This window comes from Balaenoptera borealis (genome assembly GCF_965194805.1).
Source record: "Balaenoptera borealis genome assembly, chromosome: 5".
NCBI lineage: Eukaryota > Metazoa > Chordata > Mammalia > Artiodactyla > Balaenopteridae > Balaenoptera > Balaenoptera borealis.
In genome coordinates, this window is record NC_138862.1 from 116,688,547 (window position 1) to 116,710,812 (window position 22,266).

The 22,266-nt window shown below is 38.9% G+C and overlaps 1 protein-coding gene across 6 annotated transcripts in view; it reads left to right on the top strand.

The window, feature by feature from the left end:
- Positions 1–4,411: 4,411 nt before the first annotated feature.
- The window catches only part of ANKUB1 (ankyrin repeat and ubiquitin domain containing 1), a 49,682-nt gene continuing 31,827 nt past the window's right edge, over positions 4,412–22,266 (top strand). For 5 of the 6 annotated variants that reach the window (XR_014245279.1, XR_014245280.1, XM_082394394.1 and 2 more), the window contains exons 1-2: positions 4,412–5,753; positions 7,074–7,217. Coding sequence is in view for 4 of the 6 variants with exons in the window: in XM_082394394.1 (XP_082250520.1) it covers positions 5,664–5,753; positions 7,074–7,217 (234 nt within the window). In the remaining 2 variants the exon portion in view is untranslated. The remainder of the gene's footprint in view (positions 5,754–7,073; positions 7,218–22,266) is intronic. The other variant, XM_082394393.1, reaches the window with a different exon arrangement.

Here is a 22,266-nt window from a genome sequence, read left to right on the forward strand (position 1 = left end):
TATAATATACAGCAGTGTTCATTATATTAATCATGTTGTACATTTCATCTCTAGTACTTATTTATCTTATAACTGGAAGTTTGAAACTTTTGACCATCTTCATCCAATTCCCCCACCCTATGGTAACCACAAATCTGATCTCTTTTTAAAAAGGAACCCTTTTACACTGTTGGTGGGAATGTAAATTGGTACAACCACTATGGACAGCAGTATGGAGGTTCCTTAAAACACTAAAAATAGAACTACCATATGATCCTGCAATCCCACTCCTGGGCATATGTCTGGAGAAAACCATAATTCAAAAAAGATACATACACCCCAATGTTCATTGCAGCACTATTTACAATAGCCAAGACATGGAAGCAACCTAAATGTCCACTGACAGATGAATGGATAAAGAAGATATGGTATGTGTGTGTGTGTGTATATATATATATATATATATATATATATATATATATATATACACACACACACACACACACATATATACAATGGAATATTACTCAGCCATAAAAAAAGAATGAAATAATGCTATATGCAGCAACATGGAGATTATCATACTAAGTGAATTAAGCCAGACAAAGACAAATATCATATATCACTTATATGTGGGATCTAAAAAAAAAAATGATACAAATGAGCTCATATACAAAACAGAAATGGACCCACAGACATAGAAAACAAACTTATGGTTACCAAAGGGGAAAAGCAGGGGGGGAGGGATAAATTAGGAGTTTGGGATTAACATACACACACTACTGTATATATAATAGATAACCAACAAGGATCTATTGTATAGCACAGGGAACTATACTCAATATTTAGTAATACCCTCTAAGGGAAAAGAATCTGTAAAAGAATATATATATATGTATATATATACACACACACATATATATATAGAACTGAATCACTTTGCTGTACACCTGAATCTAACACAACATTGTAAATCAACTGTACTTCAATAAAAAAAATCTGATCTCTTTTTCTATGAGTTTGTTATTCATTTTCTGAAGTATAATTAATTGACCTACAACCACTATATTAGTTCCTGGTGCACAACATAGTGATTCAACATTTCTATATGTTTCAAAATGATCACCATGATGAGTCTAGTTACCATCTGTCACCATACAAAGATATTACACTATTACTGACTATATTTCCCATGCTGTACATTTCATTCTTGTGACTCAAACTGGAAGTTTGTACCTTTTAATTTGCAAGATGCCACTTTTATCATATACTAAATTCTTGTGAGTCCATTTTTATGCTTTCTATTTTTCCATTGATTTTTCTGACTCTTCATATGCCAGGATCACACTGTTTTAATTTTATTGTAGCATTATAATATATTTTAACATCTTGTAGGTGAGTGCTTTTCACAACTCTTCTCTTCCAGAGCTTTTCTAGCTATACTTGCTTATTTTTCTACGTTAATTTTAGAACATCTTGCCTAGTTTGGAAAAATCCTGTTGGTTAACAGTTCTGTATTGTATAATTGAAAGTTGCTAAAAGTAGATCTTAAATGTTCTCACTTCCAAAAAAAAAGGTAACTGTGTGAGGTGATGGATGTGTTAACTAATTTTATTGTGGTAACCATCTCACAATGTATACATATATCATCACATTGTACACCTTAAACTTACACAGTGTATATGTCAATTATATCTCAATAAAGCTGGAAAAAGATCCTGCTGGGATTTTTAAATTTATATATTAAATTTATATACTAACTTAGGAAGTTACTTTTATATTGACTTAAGAAGAATTGATGACTTAATCGTTTTGAACCTTCCTTCCAAAGTTACAGTATGACAGTCCACTTGTTCAAGTCTTTTATGTTTTTGGTTATGTTTTTACATTTATTTTATACATTTCTTACGTTTCCTGCTAAGTTTACTCCTAACATATTATCTTTTTTCTCTTTTATAAATGGAGTATTTTCTTCCATTATATTCTATATCAGTCATTTGTTTCTAGAAAACTATTAATTTCTGTGTATTACTTATAAATACAGCCACCGAGTTGAATTATTTCATTATTTGTAGTAGTCTTAAAAATTTGATTGCCATGATTTATTGGTTTACAATTATGTCTCCTATGATAGGGATAATTTTACTTACCCTTTTCAACTTTTAATTCTCATGTCAGAACGTTTTGGCTAGATGGCCAAGATGGTAGAGTAGGAAGACCCTGAGCTCACCTCCTCTCATGGGCACACCAAAACTAGAACTGTTTACAGAGCAACTATTGATGAGAAAGACCAGAATCTAGCAGAAAAGATCTTCTACAACTAAAGATACGAAGAAGGAACCACAAGGAGATGGGTAGGAAGGCTAGAGATGCGGTATAGTCAAGACCCATACCCCTGGGTGGGCGACCGACAAATGGGAAGATTATTACAATTGCAGAGGTTCTCCCCAGGGAGCAAGGGGTTCGAGTCCCACGTCAGGTTCCCCAGCCCGGGGATCCTGCACTGAGAAGACAAGCCCCCAAAATGTTTGGCTTTGAAGGCCAGTGGGGCTTACTTTCAGGAGAGCCATAGGGCTGTGGGAAATAGAGACTCCACTCTTAAAGGGCACACACAGAATCTCACACAGTCCAAGACCCAGAGCAGAAGCAGTAATTTGAAAGGAGGTGGGGTCAGACCCACCTGCTGATCCTGTAGAGTCTCCCAGAGAGGCAGCAGGCAACTGGAGCGCCCCCTGGTGGCAGCCATTCTGGGGCGCTCCATTAGGCCAGGAGGACACCGGTGCTGGCAAGTGCCATTTTGGAATCCTCCCACTAGCTTACCAAAACTGGGACCCAGCCCCACACACCAGCCTGTGAGCGCCAGTAGTGGGACGCCTCAGGCCACGCGGCTAGCCTAGCGGGAACACAGCCCCACCCACCAGTAGGCAGGCTGCCTTAAGGAACCCTTGAGCACCCAGCCACCCTGGGACACACCCTGTCCATCAGAGGGCTCAGGACCCAAACCCACACACAAGTGCACTGGCATTAACCCCGGGACCCCAAGGTCCCTACAGCCAGGGACCACAGGACTTGGCTCCGCCCACCAGAGGGCCAGCATCAGCCCCAGGACCAGCATCACACAACAGTGGGCATTAGCCCCAGAAACCCCTGGGCCTCAGATCTGTCCACCAGCAGGTTAACACCAGCTCCAAGACAGCTTGGACCCCTCAACCAGCTGCCCTGGGATCTAGCCCCACTCACCAGTGAGCCAGACCAGCTTTAGGACACCCCAGAACCCACAGGCAACCATTTCAGGAACTGACCCCACCCACCAGCATGCCGACACTAGATCCAGGAACCCTGGCCCTGCAACCAGTTACTCCAGAACCAGGTTCCACCCACCAGCGGGATAGCACTAGCCCTGGGACCCCCCTGGGGATCTGCAGCCGGCCACCTCAGGACCCAGCCCACCAACCAGTAGCCAGCAGCTCCATACAAGTCAGGACCTGGCAACCAAGCAGACCAGGGGCCAGCCATGCCTACAAGAGACGGGCATTTACTCCAAAAGGCAAGTCTAATGCAGAGTATAAAAATATACATGTATAAGAAAACATGCAGCTCAGGAAGCTATAAAGCACTTGGTTGTGATTTCTTAATGCCTATGAGCTTCTTTAAGATCCTCTGCCCTAGGTTGGTTTCTCTAAAAGCAGAGCCTGAGACAGGGATTGGGATGTATGCCAATTACTGAGGGAGAACTCAAGAAAAACTTAGTAAGGAAGAGAGTTAAGCAGGATTCGGAAAAAGAAAGAGCTGAAGAAGGATGTAGTCTCAGGTACAGTCCAGCTATGGCCTGCTCTACAGAGATCCTCTGCAGAATTTTCACCCCTTAATATAAGAGAGTGGGCATTTTGTCGCCCCTTTGCAGTCAATTATTGAGGAGGGGTGCATAGCTTTCCTGGCAAGGCAGCTCCCATCAGCTGAGGGCAATTCTTTGGAAAAGGGGGTGTAGCTATAAGCCTTTAGCAGTAAACAGTAAAGGCAGCTGGAGGGGGTGAGGTAGGGTGAGCAAGACATCAAAACAGCACTAACTAAGTCCTATGTTAATACTCTTTCTATCAAAATGCTGACAGCATAAGAAGATATCATTGTGTTGCAACACTTGAAAAACATGAGGCCAAAAGTATTAGCTTTGCAATGAAATCCTTTGCCTTTTTTATGTTTTCCATTTTCTCAAATTTCTTATAGTTGGAACTCAGACTGTGAATGAATAGCATCAGTTAACTGGTATAATAAGCACCTATCATGTGACTCACATTATGCTAAGTGCTGTTAAGAATAAAAAGAAATGAAAGATAGGGATTCTGTTCTAGGTCTGTCTTCAGGAAGAAGACAAGATTTACAAACACTAAAAAATGATCAGGGCTTCCTTAGTGGTGCAGTGGTTAAGAATCCGCCTGCCAATCTTCCCGAACGTGGGTTCGAGCCCTGGTCCAGGAAGATCCCACATGCTGCACAGCAAGTAAGCCCATGCACCACAACTACTGAGCCTGCGCTCTGGAGCCCGCGATCCACAACTACTGAAGCCCGCATGCCACAACTACTGAAGCCCGCGCGCCTAGAGCCCGTGCTCTGCAACAAGAGAAACCACCGCAGTGAGAAACCCGCGTACCACAACGAAGAGTAGCCCCTGCTCGCCACAACTAGAGAAAGCCCGCACACAGCAACGAACACCCAATGCAGCCAAAAATAAATAAAATAAAATAAATTAATTTTTTAAAATGATCAGACATAATAGCATTAGAACAAGTGTATAATACTGGGGATTTCAGAGGAGAGTCTTAGAATTAAGTTCCAGTAAAATATAAGCTTGCGTAATGGTGATTAATATCTTTGCTCATTTTTTGAGGGTGGTTTGAAATATTTTCCACCAACACTAAGGGAAGTTGAAGGAAATAACAATGGTAAATTGTTCTAAATAACATAAGGGCAAGGACTAAAAGAAATACCAACTATATTGTGTTGTTATTGGGTAGATTCCATTATGCAGAGATGGAAAGGGAAAACCACAGAGTCATTTGCCTACACATTAATCTCCCTAGTGCAAGTGGATATTGTTCTGTACCCTGTGGCAGGATTAGAAATACCGCCAGGGAACAAGTACACAAAGTTGCTATGGAAACCAGAATGCTTCAGCTCAGAGTTATTTACAGAGAGCTTCCAGGATGATTACCTTCAATAAAATCAACTCAGTTTTGCTTCACTCTGTGCCAGTGCATCCCAATTCAAATATCTAGTTCTAAGGGTCCTTCCATCAGCTGTACTTGGATGAATATGGATTCAAGTATCAGTGGATGGTGGTCACATTACAAAGTAAAATTTATGTGTGGCATTTTTGTATTACATGCTTGATGCTTGTTCACACTTGCCTCAACCATTGTCAAGTTTTCTGGTTTCCGTAATAGAGGAACAGGTGGCTGTTGACTAATGCCACTGGCAGAGAAACATTTCCTCCAATGTAGCTGCTGTCAGTTTCACCAGATACTGTGGTACTGCGGGACTTCTCTCTCCATGTTCTCTCAACTCGCCTTTGAGGCTAGACAGTGACAGCTGCCTCTGGCCATCATTTTTGTCCTTAACTGTGAACTGGGATTCTCCCAGCTATCCAATAGGATCTTTGAAAACAGCTTCTTTCTTTTTTTGACAAAATGAGGATTTTCATAGCGTTTGAGGGATCTTTTGAACCATTGGATGTTTCAGCAGATGAAACTGTGGAGGCTGTCAAGCTGATGATAAAGGTACATACTTTGTCCCTGAGCCACTAAGATGTGCATTAATTTTAACTATGCAGTGAAGTTTAAACTGTACGTGGGGTAGAGATACTATTGGGTGCATTTTCAGCAAACAGGGAACTAAAACTATTTGAAAATATCATTGTTTGCTTACATAATTGTTTGTTAGAAGATATTAACTCTGGAGGTGTTAGACAGGAAAATTCTCAGGGGAAAAAATGTTTAGCTTATCTTTATGATATTTGTAGATTGTGTATTGGCCAGATAGTATTACTGAAGTTCTTCATAAAAGGAGAAAAACAAGGCACTAACTCTAGGCCAGGTAAAGTGGAGCATACCAGTTGTCAGATAGATGGCCTGTGTGGTAAGCAAGCAACTATAAAGAACCAAAGGATTTTGGAGGTGGAGAGGACTTCTGGGCTATAGCCTCATTTTGCATCCAGGGAAAACTGAAGCTCAGATAGATTGACCATTTAACCTGGGATCACAGAGCCAGAATAAAAAATAATTTGGGTACAGTACTTTTCTTACAAATTTCTTATAAATACTCACTATGAAATGGAAAATTAAGACAAATATTTAGGAACTGACCATCAAATGGTATTTAACTTGGAGATGATGTATTCCCAATTACTAAGGAGCATTTACTGAATCATAGTTACATGATATATAGTAAATTACTATGATCCCTAAAATCTATATCTTCTAACACAGAAGCTCTTAATCTTTATGTATCATGGATCCCTTTGGCAGTCTGGTGAAGCCTATGGACTCCTCAGAATGTCTTTAAATGCATAAAATAAAATACATACCCCCAAAAAGGAAACCAGTTATACTGAAATACAATTTAAAAAAATTAAAAAACATATTGTGATATTGTGACGTGGGTTTCCTTATTAACACATTAACAAGTGTTTGCAGTGTATCTCATAACTATTACAATTTCAAAGGAGATCAGTATAAATAATATTTTGAGATATCTGCAACAACAATAATGGGATATGAAAATATCCGTGATTTCTATTAGTGACAAAGTCACAGGAACAGTCAATTACTGCTACTTTAGCTTGTTGTCTATATACATAAGAAGAATCCCAATTTTATTTGGAGTTAATAAAAAACAAATGTAGTTTTTTGCCACCTAAGTTCTAACCATCAACTTTTGGGGGTGTCTAAAGACTTCAAATTAAGAACCCCTGTCTAATACTTCCTCCTTCTGTCCCAATTTTATAATACTCAGTGGAAAATGTAAAAGATAAGAGATTACATTGCTGGTCTAGTAATGTAGAGATATGCTGTTTTCATAATATGCTACTGATTTTTAAGGATTATTTCCACATTCCTCTCTCTGAAGATGAACAAGGCAGGAGGTATCTGGAGCTGATGTACGCTGGAGCAGCCCTAAAGGACAGCTGGAGTCTTACTGATGTTGGAATATCTTTTTGTTCAACTCTCAAATGCTTTGTTAAGGTATGACGGATGATCAGAATAACATTTGTCCAAGATGTCTACCTCATTTCAGATAAAGTTATGAATAATTCAACCAAAGTATTTCACAACGTAGGAAGAGGTTTTCTCTTCTTGCCTTCCCCTCTCTTCCACTTGCATAACTAGATTTAGGCACAATTTGTGCTGTAAGGGGAAATAAAGCATGGAGACTGGATAGAGCTCCCTTTGTTTATTCTTTCTCTCCCTTCCCTCCTCTATCCCCCTTGTTGCCTGCCCCAAAACAGTCATTGCAGAGCAACCCATAAACCAATATAGGATCAAGGCCAAGGGGCTGATCTGGAATACTGATATGGGAGAAAGATTAGGTCACTTCCACGGCCTTACAATGGATTAGGGGAATGAGGAAAGGGAAGAAATTCTCAGTAACAATAAGAATAAAATGGCAGTACCTACATTCAAATCCAACAGCGCAGCCATTCATGAATTACGTGTACATATAACAGAGACAGCATTTTCCATTTATACTGTCCTTAATCAGTGGTGCTTAATTTGGGGTCCATGGCTGGCTTTAAGAACAAAACCCTAAAACTGCAAAATATGCAAAATTATGTACCTGGAGACTTTCTGGGTGAAGGATCCTTAACTTTTGACAATTTCTCAAAGAGACAGGTAGCCTAAAGAGTATTAAGAGCTGCTCTCTAGGATAGAAATAGTATTCAGTACTAGTTCTCTATCCCATGTGAAAACACGAGCCTCAAGGGACTTAGTAAAGTACATATTCTCTGCTAAATGGGGCACTTATTTTCTCATAGTTAGCATTAAAAAAAGTTTATGGTAGCTAAAGCTAACTCTTTTTCTTTTCATGTATTTTACTGATTGACTAAGTGGGAAGTCTATTTTTTAAAGGAATTTTCTAAAATATTTATTATCAAGTAGTAAAGATAAGTCACAGAAAAAGAAACATTGTATGATCCCATTTATGTAAATAAAAAGGCCATATTTTATACATGTTTCAATGTCTTATAAGCATTTATTCATGTATCTATTTTTTTTAATCTTTTTATTATGCTTTTTTAGATACATTTTTAAAGTTTACTTTTTATTGGGTAACATTGGTTTATAACATTACATTACATATCTTTCATGTGTACAGTATTATATTTCTACTTCTTTATACTCTACAGCCTGCTCACCACTAGAAATTTAGTTTCCATCCATCTCCATACAGTTGATCCCCTTTACCCATCTCGTCCTCCTCCCACCACCCCTTCCCCTCTGCTAACCACTACTCTGTTCTCTATATCTACGTTTTGGTTTGGTTTGTTCAATTTTTTGTGTTAGTTTGCTTGTTTTTTATATTCCATGTATGAATGAAATCATATGCTATTTGTCTTTCTCCGTCTAACTTATTTCACTTAGCATAAATTCCTCTAGGTCCATCATGTTGTCGCAAATGGCAAGATTTAATCATTTTTAAGGCTGAGTAGTTCCATTGTATACATATATATATATATATATATATATATATATATATATATATATGTTGTGTGTGTATATATACATACACATACACACCACATCTTCTTTATCCATTTGTTCATTGATGGGCATTTATGTTGTTTCCATATCTTGGCTATGGTAAATGATGCTGCAGTGAACATAGGGGTGCATATATCTTTTTGAATTACTGTTTTGCTCTGTGGAATCTTTTTAGTTGGTTGTAGTACCATTTGTTTTCCTTTTGTTTCCCTTGCCTGAGGAGACATATCTAGAAAGATATTGCTAAGACCAATGTCAAAATGCATACTGCCTATGTTCTCTTCTATTGCATTTTATGGTTTCAGGTCTTACGTTTAAGTCTTTAATCTATTTTGAGTTGATTTTTGTGTATGGTATGAGATATTGATCTAGTGTCTTTCCTTTTTCTTTCTTTCTTTTTTTTTAATGTGGCTATCCAGTTTTCTCAGCAACATTTATTGAAGAGACTATCCTTTCTCCATTGTATGTTCTTTGCTCCTTTGTTGTAAATTAATTGTCCATATATGTGTGGGTTTATTTTGGAGCTCTCAATTCTGTTCCATTAATCTATACATCTGTTGTTCTGCCAATACCATGCCATTTTTATTACTATGGCTTTATAATATAGCTTGAAATCAGAGCGTGTGATACCTTCAGCTTTGTTCTTTTTTCTCAAAATTGCTTTGGCTATTCAGGGTCTTCTGTGGTTCCATATAAATTTTAGGATTTTTTTGTTCTATTTCTGTGGAAAATGTCCTTGGGATCTCGATAAGGATTGCATTGAATCTGTAGATTGTTTTTGTTATTATGGACACTTTAACAATGTTGCTTCTTACAGTCAATGAGCATGGCATATCTTTCCATTTCTTTGTGTCTTCTTCAGTTTCATTCAACAATGTCTTATAGTTTTCAGTGTACAGGTCTTTCACCTCCTTGGTTAAATTTATTCCTAGGTATTTTATTCTTTTTGTTGTGATTGTAAATGGGATTGTTTTCTTAATTTCTCTTTCTGCTAGTTCATTGTTACCATCTAGAAATGCAAAAGATTTTTGAAGGTTGATTTTGTACCCTGCAACTTTATTATTTCTAATAGTTTTTTGGTGGAGTCTTTAGGGTTTTCTCTATATAAAATCATGTCATCCATAAATAGTGACATCTTTACATCTTCCTTTCCAATTTGAATGCCTTTCCTTTCTTTTTCTTGCTTAGTTGCTCTGGCTGGAACTTCCCAATATGTCGAATAAGAGTGGCAAGTGTGGGCATCCTTGTCTTGTTCCTGATTTTAGAGGTATTATTTTTAAGTTCTTGAAAAATGTCTAGTTATCAAAAAAGGAAATAAAAACAATTCTAATTTCTTCTGCTTTTCTCCCTCAGAGAAATACTCAGAAAATTGTAGTATAATACTTTTTTAAGCAGACTTAAATTCTATGTCATTTCTTAAATGTCTCATGTCTTTAAATATGTATACACATACTGTGTTTTTGTTACTGTACAGTATAAACCCTCTAAAATTTCCTGGAATTCTCCAACACCAATAATGATGTTCAAGACTTTTTTGTTGTTTGCTTACTTGGAGATAGTGGTATAGGCTCAATACTAGTATTTGAAATAGCTAGAGGAATCTAATTGAACCATAGCTATTCAGGGATGTAGACAAAATGTGTTAAGAGTATGAATAGAATACTTTTACTCAACTAAGCACTGACTTTATTTTATTATTTTAAAAAATTTTTATTTATTTTTGAGTAGGTAGTACATTCACATGGTGCTCAATTCCACTGGTACAGCAGGATACACAGTAAAAAGTCTCTCTCCTACCTCTGGCCCCCAATTTTCCTCCCCAAAGTAACCTGTGTTCATAGTTTTACTTACAAAAATATTTCATAACTTCTGCCAATTAAGCATCATCTGTCACAGTGATGCAAGCTGCCTTTGCACTGAACTCTAACCTTTCCCTGGAGTTCTAAACTGCTAATGACAAGAACAGAATGTAGAGGTAAAAGACTATTCTAGAAAGCCCAGGCAGAATATAATTATGAGTCACAGGACTGGCCGACATGAAGGGTTTAATTAAAAACTCTCGGGCTTCCCTGGTGGCGCAGTGGTTGGGAGTCCGCCTGCCAATGCAGGGGACACGGGTTCGAGCCCTGGTCTGGGAAGATCCCACATGCCGCGGAGCGACTGGGCCCGTGAGCCACAACTACTGAGCCTGCGCGTCTGGAGCCTGTGCTCCGCAACAGGAGAGGCCGCGACAGTGAGAGGCTCGCGCACCGCGATGAAGAGTGGCCCCTACTTGCCGCAACTAGAGAAAGCCCTCGCACAGAAACGAAGACCCAACACAGCCAAAGATGAATGAATAAATAAATAAATTTATTAAAAAAAAAAATTCTCAAGTTCCACAGAATTTTTACTGATCTTCATCTTCACCTTCTCTGGCAGAATCACATTTAGAGAATTTATCACTAGTTTTGGGAAGGAAAACAATATCTTGAATCTGAAGGAAGAGAATTACCTGCAAAGCCATAAATACTGGTTTCCATCCTAACTCAGTTCCTGTTAAATTAGATGATAAAACAGGCCTATTTCAGAAGTCCACACTATTCACTGTTTATGTATGATAACGCCCAAACTGGGTTTGTAACAACAAAAATACTTTATGAAAACATCCCTTGCTTCAAAGAATGAAGTCATATCAACTCTATACTGTTTGATCTATCTTAGGTAACCAAAGGCTACCTTCTAAGTCATATTATTGCTTTATTGCATAATTAGATGCACACAAACTTAAGTAGTACTTTTCCTATCTAACTATGTTACTTCATGCAATTAGTTCTATTTTCTGAGAATCTAGGAAAGCTAGAGTCTCAATTTATTTTGGTACAACTTAGAAATAGCATGATATGAACCAAAAACTTGGCAAGTAAGCAATTTTTTCTTTTTAAAAAGATGTAAGTAGATACCATGTGTCATGAAATAAATCCGGACTATTTGGTTCTTTATTGCGCTTATATTTTTGTATGGATTACAAGGTTTTGCTTGTGTGAAAAGCAGGAAAGACATTAGATAAATGGAGGTGTTCTATTCTAAATAGTCAATAGATTTTCCAGTTTCTCTGCTAATTACACTTTCTCCTTTAATGGTAATGTAGACACATTTGGAAAAGTGAATGGGGGAATGGCATAAGAACAGTGGGGAAAGAACATTGCCTTAATTTTTCTTTCTTTGGAAAGGAACTCCTATAGAAGCCATAAGAAATATTTTCTGTGGCATGTATCTCCATGTTCTATTAGCACAGGTTTCAGCCCTGCCCATTCACTGCTGATGCTGTTTCAGCGTTCCTATAAACCACGCGTGAGGCATTGCCAAGGCCTGGGTCACTGTGTGGCATGCAGAGGTGCTATTGCCATTTACCTCCTTCATTCTAACCCACGTAATTGTGGAAACTATTGCTTGAGTTTTGTTCATTGTTGTCACCCAGTGCATAGAATAATACCTGGCACACAGTAGGCTCTCCATAAATATGTGTTGAGTAAATGAGTTGAGGGATAAAGTATGAAATAAACAAGAAGGTATATGATTGTTGTGAGAAACGTCATAGGTATCGAGATGCATTTCGGGGTTTGGGTTCCCTCCCTTGCTGTGGCATCTCTCCTCCCCTTCTACCCTTGAGGTCAAGTGCTCCAGTCTTAGTGCTTTTCCCTATCCACCATCAGGGTTCTTAGGTTGCAAGCAGCAGAAAGGAACCTGGACAATTAAAGAGGAAAACAAACATATAAGAAAGGCTATTGTGTAGTTCACAGTCTTGACAGGAAGATTAGAGAATCAGGCTCAGAGATTATGCAGCCAGAAATAATTTCTAAATCATGACCCACAACTAGTCCAGGAAGGCCCCCGGGGCAGCCGCCCTCAAAGCAGGCACTGGACGCAGCTGCCAGCCCTATTGCCAGGCCGGCAGTGCTTCAGATCTGCCACTGCCAGGGAAGAGTCCCTGTGTCTGCTGCTTCTCTGCCTTCCTGGCTCTGAAGTCAAAGTGGAGGTGGATGGGGAGGCTTGACTGGGCAGCACCCTGGTCACACATCTGGGTCGCACAGCAAAGGGGACTGAGAAGCAACCATCTGGCAGTTTGTGTCTTCTAAACTGTGAGGGAGACTCATTCTCCCTAACACTCTTTTTTTTTTTTTCGCCACACTGCACGGCTTATGGGATCTCACCGGGGATTGAACCCGGGCCACAGCAGTGAAAGCCCGGAATCCTAACCACTAAGCCACCAGGGAACTCCCTCCCTAACACTCTTTATGGCTTCCCCTGCCTCCTTCTATCACAATACTTCCACCAACGGAGGGCTGCAGTTAAAACTTAGTTAATTCTTTCTGGCATCCTTGGAAAGTTGTTTTATGGTGAAAGATTGTGTTATTTGTGGCACCATTGAGTAGATGTCTATCAGACAAATTGGAGAAGTTTGAACTATAGTAGTAGGTCTAAAATTGATTCAAAATCATATACATTTTAGCTTTCAAAAGGCACTTTTAAAACACCAAAATCTAGGGACTTCCCTGGTGGTGCAGTGGTTAAGAATCCACCTGCCAATGCAGGGGACACGGGCTTGAGCCCTGGTCTGGGAAGATCCCACATGCCGCAGAACAACGAAGCCCGTGTGCCACAACTACTGAGCCTGCGCTCTAGAGCCTGTGAGCCACAACTACTGAGCTTGTGCTCCAGAGCCTGCGAGCCACAACTACTGAGCCCACATGCCACAACAACTGAAGCCGGTGCACCTAGAGCCCGTGCTCTGCAACAGGAGAAGCCACTGCAATGAGAAGCCCACACACCACAATGAAGAGTAGCCCCCACTCGGCGCAACTAGAGAAAGCCTGCGCACAGCAACAAAGACCCAATGCAACCAAATAAATAAATAAATTTATTTTTTAAAAAAACCAAAATCTATGAGATGCATATGTGAATTTAGATTTTAAACACAATTTAAACACAAAAACATGTATAAACATGCTCCTTAAAATGTATAATTTACAAATAAAAACGTTTCTAAATAAAATGGCTATTTTTTTCTAATCTTAAAGCCTTAAAGAATATTATATAAAGAATTTGGTGGGGAATTCCCTGGTAGTCCAGTGGTTAGGACTCCACGCTCTTACTGCTGAGGGCCGGGGTTCAAGCCCTGGTCAGAAACTGTGGGGAGCTAAGATCCTGCAAGCCATGAAGCACAGCCGAGGGTGAAAAAAAAAGATTTTGTCGAAGAAAGTTGTTTCAATTCACTGTCCTAGACTGCAAGCATAACCTCTCCAGAGTGACTATCATAAAAAAGGAGAAGTTCATGAGGCTAAGATGTTTATGAAGACATCTCAACTTGCAGTTTAACAAAAACAAACATTATTTCCCCTTTTGGTCTACTCTGGAACACTTGGGGCATGTTTCTGCTTATTTGGTGCTGCAACCCCAAAATAGCAAAATATATTAAAAAAAAAAAAAAGGGGGGGGGAACCAACAGGCGGAGTAGAAGGACGTGCTCTCACTCCCTCTTGCGAGAACACCAGAATCACAACTAGCTTCTGGACAATCATCGACAGGAAGACACTGGAACTCACCAAAAAAGATACCCAACATCCAAAGACAAAGGAGAAGCCACAATGAGATGGTAGGTGGGGCACAATCACAGTAAAATCAAATCCCATAACTGCTGGGTGGGTGACTCACAGACTGCAGAACACTTACACCACAGAAGTCCACCCACTGGAGTGAAGGTTCTGAGCCCCATGTCAGGCTTCCCAACCTGGGGGTCCAGCAAGAGGAGGAGGAATTCCTAGAGAACCAGACTTTGAAGGCTAGTGGGATTTGATTGCAGGACTTCGACAGGACTGGGGGAAACAGAGACTCCACTCTTGGAGGGCACACACAAAGTAGTGTGAGCATCGGGACCCAGGGGAAGGAGCAGTGACCCCAGGGGAGATTGAACCAGACCTACCTGCTAGTGTTGGAGGGTCTCCTGCAGAGGTGGGCAGTGGCTGTGGCTCACTGTGGGGACAAGGACACTGGCAGCAGAAGTTCTGGGAAGTACTCCTTGGCCTGAGCCCTCCCAGAGTCCGCCATTAGCCCCACCAAAGAGCCCGGGTAAGCTCCAGTGTTGGGTTGCCTCAGGACAAACAACCAACAGGGAGGGAAGCCAGCCCCACCCATCAGCAGTCAAGCAGATTAAAGTTTTACTGAGCTCTGCCTACAGAGCAACAGTCAGCTCTACCCACCACCAGTCCCTCCCATCAGGAAACTTACACAAGTCTCTTAGATAGCCTCATCCACCAGAGGGCAGACAGCAGAAGCAAGAAGAACTACAATCCTGCAGCCTGTGGAACAAAAACCACATTCACAGAAAGATGAAAAGGCAGAGGGCTATGTACCAGATGAGGAACAAGATAAAACCCCACAAAAACAACTAAATGAACTGGAGATAGGCAACCTTCCAGAAAAAGAATTCAGAATAATGATAGTGAAGGTGATCCAGGACCTCAGAAAAAGAATGGAGGCAAAGATCAAGAAGATGCAAGAAATGCTTAACAAAGACTTAGAAGAATTAAAGAACAAACAAACAGAGATAAACAATACAATAACTGAAATGAAAACTACACTAGAAGGAATCAATAGCAGAATAACTGAGGCAGAAGAACAGATAAGTAACCTGGAAGACAGAATGGTGGAATTTACTGCTGCGGAACAGAATAAAGAAAAAAGAATGGATAGAAATGAAGACAGCCTAAGAGACCTCTCGGACAACATTAAACGCAACAACATTAGCATTATCGGGGTCCCAGAAGGAGAAGAGAGAGAGAAAGGACCAGGGAAAATATTTGAAGAGATTATAGTCGAAAACTTCCCTAACATGGGAAAGGAAATAGCCACCCAAATCCAGGAAAGGCAGAGAGTCCCATATAGGATAAACCCAAGGAGAAACACGCCGAGACACATAGTAATCAAAGTGGCAAAAATTAAAGACAAAGAAAAATTATTGAAAGCAGCAAGGGAAAAACGACAAATAACATACAAGGGAACTCCCATAAGGTTAACAGCTGATTTCTCAGCAGAAACTCTACAAGCCAGAAGGGAGGGGCATGATATACTTAAAGTGATGAAAGGGAAGAACCTACAGCCAAGATTACTCTACCCAGCAAGGATCTCATTCAGATTCCATGGAGAAATCAAAAGCTTTACAGACAAGCAAAAGCTAAGAGAATTCAGCATCACCAAACCAGCTCTACAACAAATGCTAAAGGAACTTCTCTAAGTGGGAAACACAAGAGAAGAAAAGGACCTACAAAAACAAACCCAAAACAATTAAGAAAATGGTCATAGGAACATACATATCGATAATTACCTTAAACGTGAATGCATTAAATGCTCCAACCAAAAGACACAGGCTTGCTGAATGGACACAAAAACAAGACCCAGCTATATGCTGTCTAAAAGAGACCCACTTCAGACGTAGGGACACTTACAGACTAAAAGTGAGGGAATGGAAAAAGATATTCCATGCAAATGGAAATCAAAAGAAAGCTGGAGTAGCAATATTCATATCAGATAAAATAGACTTGAAACTAAAGAATGTTACAAGAGACAAGGAAGGACACTATATATTGACCAAGGGATCAATCCAAGAAGAAGATATAACAATTATAAATATATATGCACTCAACATAGGAGCACCTCAATACATAAGGCAACTGTTAACAGCTCTAAAAGAGGAAATCGACAGTTACACAATAGTAGTGGGGGACTTTAACACCTCACTTACACCAATGGACAGATCATCCAAAATGAAAATAAATAAGGAAACAGAAGCCTTAAATGACACAATAGACCAGATAGATTTAATTGATATTTATAGGACATTCCATCCAAAAACAGCAGATTACACGTTCTTCTCAAGTGCACATGGAACATTCTCCAGGATAGATCACATGTTGGGTCACAAATCAAGCCTCAGTAAATTTAAGAAAATTGAAATCATATCAAGCATCTTTTCTGACCACAACGCTATGAGATTAGAAATGGATTACAGGGGAAAAAAAGTAAAAAACACAAGCACATGGAAGCTAAGCAATACGTTACTAAATAACCAAGAGATCACTGAGGAGATCAAAGAGGAAATCAAAAAATACCTGGAGACAAATGACAATGAAAACACAATGATCCAAAACCTATGGGATGCAGCAAAAGCAGTTCTCAGAGGGAGGTTTATAGCTATACAAGCCTACCTCAAGAAACAAGAAAAATCTCAAATAAACAATCTAACCTTACACCTAAAGGAACTAGAGAAAGAAGAACAAACAAAACCCAAAGTTAGCAGAAGGAAAGAAATCATAAAGATCAGAGCAGAAATAAATGAAATAGAAACAAAGAAAACAATAGCAAAGATAAATAAAACTAAAAGCTGGTTCTTTGAGAAGATAAACAAAATTGATAAACCATTAGCCAGACTCATCAAGAAAAAGACGGAGAGGACTCAAATCAATAAAATTAGAAATGAAAAAGGAGCAGTTACAACAGACACTGCAGAAATACAAAGCATCCTAAGAGACTGCTACAAGCAACTCTATGCCAATAAAATGGACAACTTGGAAGAAATGGACAAATTCTTAGAAAGGTATAAGCTTCCAAGACTGAACCAGGAAGAAATAGAAAATATGAACAGACCAGTCACAAGTAATGAAATTGAAACTGTGATTAAAAATCTTCCAACAAACAAAAATCCATGACCAGATGGCTTCACAGGTGAATTCTGTCAAACATTTAGAGAAGAGATAATACCCATCCTTCTCAAACTCTTCCAAAAAATTGCAAAGGAAGGAACACTCCCAAACTCATTCTACGAGGCCACCATCACCCTGATACCAAAACCAAAGATACTACAAAAAAAGAAAATTACAGACCAATATCTCTCATGAATATAGATGCAAAAATCTCAACAAAATACTAGCAAACAGAATCCAACAACACATTAAAAGGATCATACACCATGATCAAGTGGGATTTATCCCAGGGATGCAAGGATTCTGCAATATATGGAAATCAATCAATATGATACACCATGTTAACAAATTGAAGAATAAAAACCATACAATCATCTCAATAGATGCAGAAAAAGCTTTTGACAAAATTCAACTCCCATTTATGATAAAAGCTCTCCAGAAAGTGGGCATAGAGGGAAACTACATCCACATAATAAAGGCCATATACGACAAACCCACAGCAAACATCATTCTCAATGGTGAAAAACTGAAATCATTTCCTCTAAGATCAGGAACAACACAAGGATGTCCACTTTCACCACTATTATTCAACATAGTTTTGGAAGTCCTAGCCACGGCAATCAGAGAAGAAAAATAAATAAAAGGAATACAAATTGAAAAAGAAGAAGTAAAACTGTCACTGTTTGCAGATGACATGACACTATACATAGAGAATACTAAAGATGCCACCTGAAAAGTACTAGAGCTAATCAATGAATTTGGTAAAGTAGCATGATACAAAATTAATGCACAGAAATTTCTTGCATTCCTATACACTAATGATGAAAAATCTGAAAGAGAAATTAAGGAAACACTCCCATTACCATTGCAACAAAAAGAATAAAATACCTAGGAATAAACCTACCTAGGGAGACAAAAGACCTGTATGCAGAAAACTATAAGACACTGATGAAAGAAATTAAAGATGATACCAACAGACGGATAGATATACCATGTTCTTGGATTGGAGGAATCAATATTGTGAAAATGACTATACTACCCAAAGCAATCTACAGATTCAATGCAATCCCTATCAAATTAACAATGGCGTTTTTTACAGAAGTAGAACAAAAAATCTTAAAATTTGTATGGAGACACAAAAGACCCTGAATAGCAAAAGCAGTCTTGAGGGGAAAAAACGGAGCTCGAGGAATCAGACTCCCTGACTTCAGACTATACTACAAAGCTACAGTAATCAAGACAATATGGTACTGGCACAAAAACAGAAACATAGACCAAGGGAACAAGATAGAAAGCCCAGAGATAAGCACCTATGGCCAACTCATCTATGACAAAGGAGGCAAGGATATACAATGGAGAAAAGACAGTCTCTTCAATAAATGGTGCTGTGAAAACTGGACAGCTACATGTAAAAGAATGAAATTGGAACAATCCCTAACACCATACACAAAAATAAACTCAAAATGGATTAGAGACCTAAATGTAAGACCAGACACTCTAAAACTCTTAGAAGAAAACATAGGAAGAACACTCTTTGACACAAATCACAGCAAAATCTTTTTTGATCCACCTCTTAGAGTAATGGAAATAAAAACAAAAATAAACAAATGGGACCTAATGAAACTTCAAAGCTTTTGCACAGCAAAGGAAACCACAAACAAGACGAAAAGACAACCCTCAGAATGGGAGAAAATATTTGCAAACGAATCAACGGACAAAGGATTTATCTCCAATATATATAAACAGCTCATGCAGCTCAATATTAAAAAACAAACAATCCAATCCAAAAATGGGCAGAAGACCTAAATAGACATTTCTCCAAAGAAGATATACAGATGGCCAAGAAGCATATGAAAAGCTGCTCAACATCACTAATTATTAGAGAAATGCAAATCAAATCTACAATGAGGTATCACCTCACACCAGTTAGAATGGGCATCATCAGAAAATCTACAAACAACAAATGCTGGAGAGGGTGTGGAGAAAAGGGAACCCTCTTGCACTGTTGGTGGGAATGTAAATTGATACAGCCACTATGGAGAACAGTATGGAGGTTCCTTAAAAAACTAAAAATAGAATTACCATATGATCCAGCAATCCCACTACTGGGCATATACCCAGAGAAAACCGTAATTCAAAGAGACACATGCACCCCAATGTTCATTGTAGCACTATTTACAATAGCCAGGTCATGGAGGCAACCTAAATGCCCAGTGACAGATGAATGGATAAGGAAGATGAGGTACATATATACAATGGAATATTACTCAGCCATAAAAAGGAACGAAATTGGGTCATTTGTAGAGACATGGATGGATCTAGAGACTGTCATACAGAGTGAAGTAAGTCAGAAAGAGAAAAACAAATATCGTATATTAACACATATACGTGGAACCTAGAAAAATGGTACAGATGAACCGGTTTGCAAGGCAGAAATTGAGACACAGATGTAGAGAACAAACGTACGGACACCAAGGGGGGAAAGCGGTGGGGTGTGGGGATGGTGGTGTGATGAATTGGGAGATTGGGATTGACAGGTATACACTGATGTGTATAAAATTGATGACTAATAAGGACCTGCTGTATAAAAAAATTAAATTAAATTAAATTAAAAAAAAAAGAATTTGTGAAAGATACTGCGGTGTTCAAATCTTGCATTACCTTCTCTTTTATGTCTCCTTAACTTTTCCTATTTAATGCACATGTGTGTATTTACAGTGAGTTTGCATTTATTTTTTGTTTTGTTTGTTTTAATTAATTAGTTTATTTGGCTGCATCGGGTCTTAGTTGCAGCACACGGGATCTTCATTGTGACATGCAGGATCTTTTTAGTTGCAACATGTGGGATTTAGTTCCCACATTTGACCAGGGATCAGATCTGGGCTCCCTGCATTGGGAGTGGGGTGTCTTAGCCACTGGACCACCAGGGAAGTCCCCTGCATTTATTTTTTGAAAACAGAAGTGGAATTATTCCCATGAAATAGATCTATGTATTTTTTTTTATTGAAAAGTAAGACACTTTGTATGTACCTCCTACCATGGTGTCCTGGTTTGTTTGTAAAACAGAAAATATAATTTTACATTTGTCCAACAGTGATTTGTTTATGGAATTGCTTATTTAATAGCATCTGACTGTCTTGGGTATAACTACCAGCGTTCCCCCATTCAGAACATTTGGGGAGGGGTATCACATAGATAGATGCCTTTTTTTAAATAGATAAGGTGAGTTAGCAAGTTGCTGGTAATCAACAGCTATCTGCTCATTCTCTGTATAAGCAACAGGAAGAAGTGTCACCAACCGGTGTGCCGCACTAGAACTTAAAATGGGTTTCCCACAAAAACAAGGTTTATAAAATGGTGAATATATAGAGTTAAAATAGTACAATGAGAACTATGCTCCAGATATGTTATGAATTATTTATTCGATACATATTTATGGACAGTCTACTCTGTACCAGGTACTATTCTAGGCACTGGGTGACAACAATGAACAAAACTCAAGCAATAGTTTCCACAATAACACGGATTAGAATGAAGGAGGCAAACGTTTATTCATATTCTGAGAAGCATCTTTTAAACTTATTTTTCTAACATCAAATAGTAGTTAGTTAACTGTTAAGGGTGACTTGAGCCTTTGCTGCTTTGTTTGCGTGTTACACATTTAATTCTAAATATAAATTAGAACCTATACCAAGGGCCAACTTTAGGGAAATCAGAGTAATCATAAAAGAAATAAGGAACAACTATTACATAAAATATAATTTTTCTCTCTTCCTCACTATCTTTTTATTCACTTTTCATAGGAATTTCTTCCTGCCCATACATACCCCATGGATTAGGTCAGGCAGATACCTGCCTTAATGGAGCCATAGGAAAACATGAGCATGGTGAAAGGGAAAGGGTGAATCCTTATGTCCTTTCAATTTTTATTGAGCGGTTTTATGAGAAGCTGTTGAGAAAAACTGTCCTAAGCACTTTAAATTCAGCCAGCAGCTCAGCTGGCTAATGGCTTTATGCTCAGCAGAAGACATCGGAACCTCTCCCAGTGATCTGGGACACTGAAATGGACCCCAAATCAAAGCACTGCAGCCGAAACTTTCATCAATAACACTACGTACTCCTTAAAAGCTCTTTCAAAGAGATCTGCATGTTGATCACATTCTGGCAATGTGTTATCTGGTAGGTGGGGAATGAATTTAATGTATTATAAACCTGAAGCAGGGAGGGGTCCCTGCAGAAACCCTAGACGAATTTGATGGGAGAAAAGGGGAGGGTAACGGGCGGGACAAGGGAGCAGTGACTGGCTGGAGTCCCCTTGAGGAACCTGGAGGCCAGGGATCTGCTTCTCAGTTTTGCTCAAGGTCCCACGTTACTCTTACCGGAGCCCTCAGTGGCAGCTCCCGGCACTCACATCTGCCACACCAGCAGCGCGCTAAAGAAAAACATGATCGTCCTGAATCCACTAAAGAGGAAGTAAAGCCAGTTTCTTTTTTGTTGTTGTTGTTAGAAAAGTGAACATTTTAATAACCTTCCCTCCCTTCCCATTCTCCCCTTTTGCTGTGCTTTTAGTTTTAGTTTGATTGATTTAACTGTTAACAGAAGAATAAATACTTTCCCAAACTTTCCTTCTTAACTCTTTCAGATATCTCAGTTCCACCTGCTTTCTTATTTAGATTCCAAAATAAAAGGAACAAAGGAAACTTTTTTCACTTACATCTAGTACTTCCCTTTTTAAATAGTAAAAGTAAATACACATGATTAAAAAAGAAAAAAAAGTCAAACCATACAAACAAGGA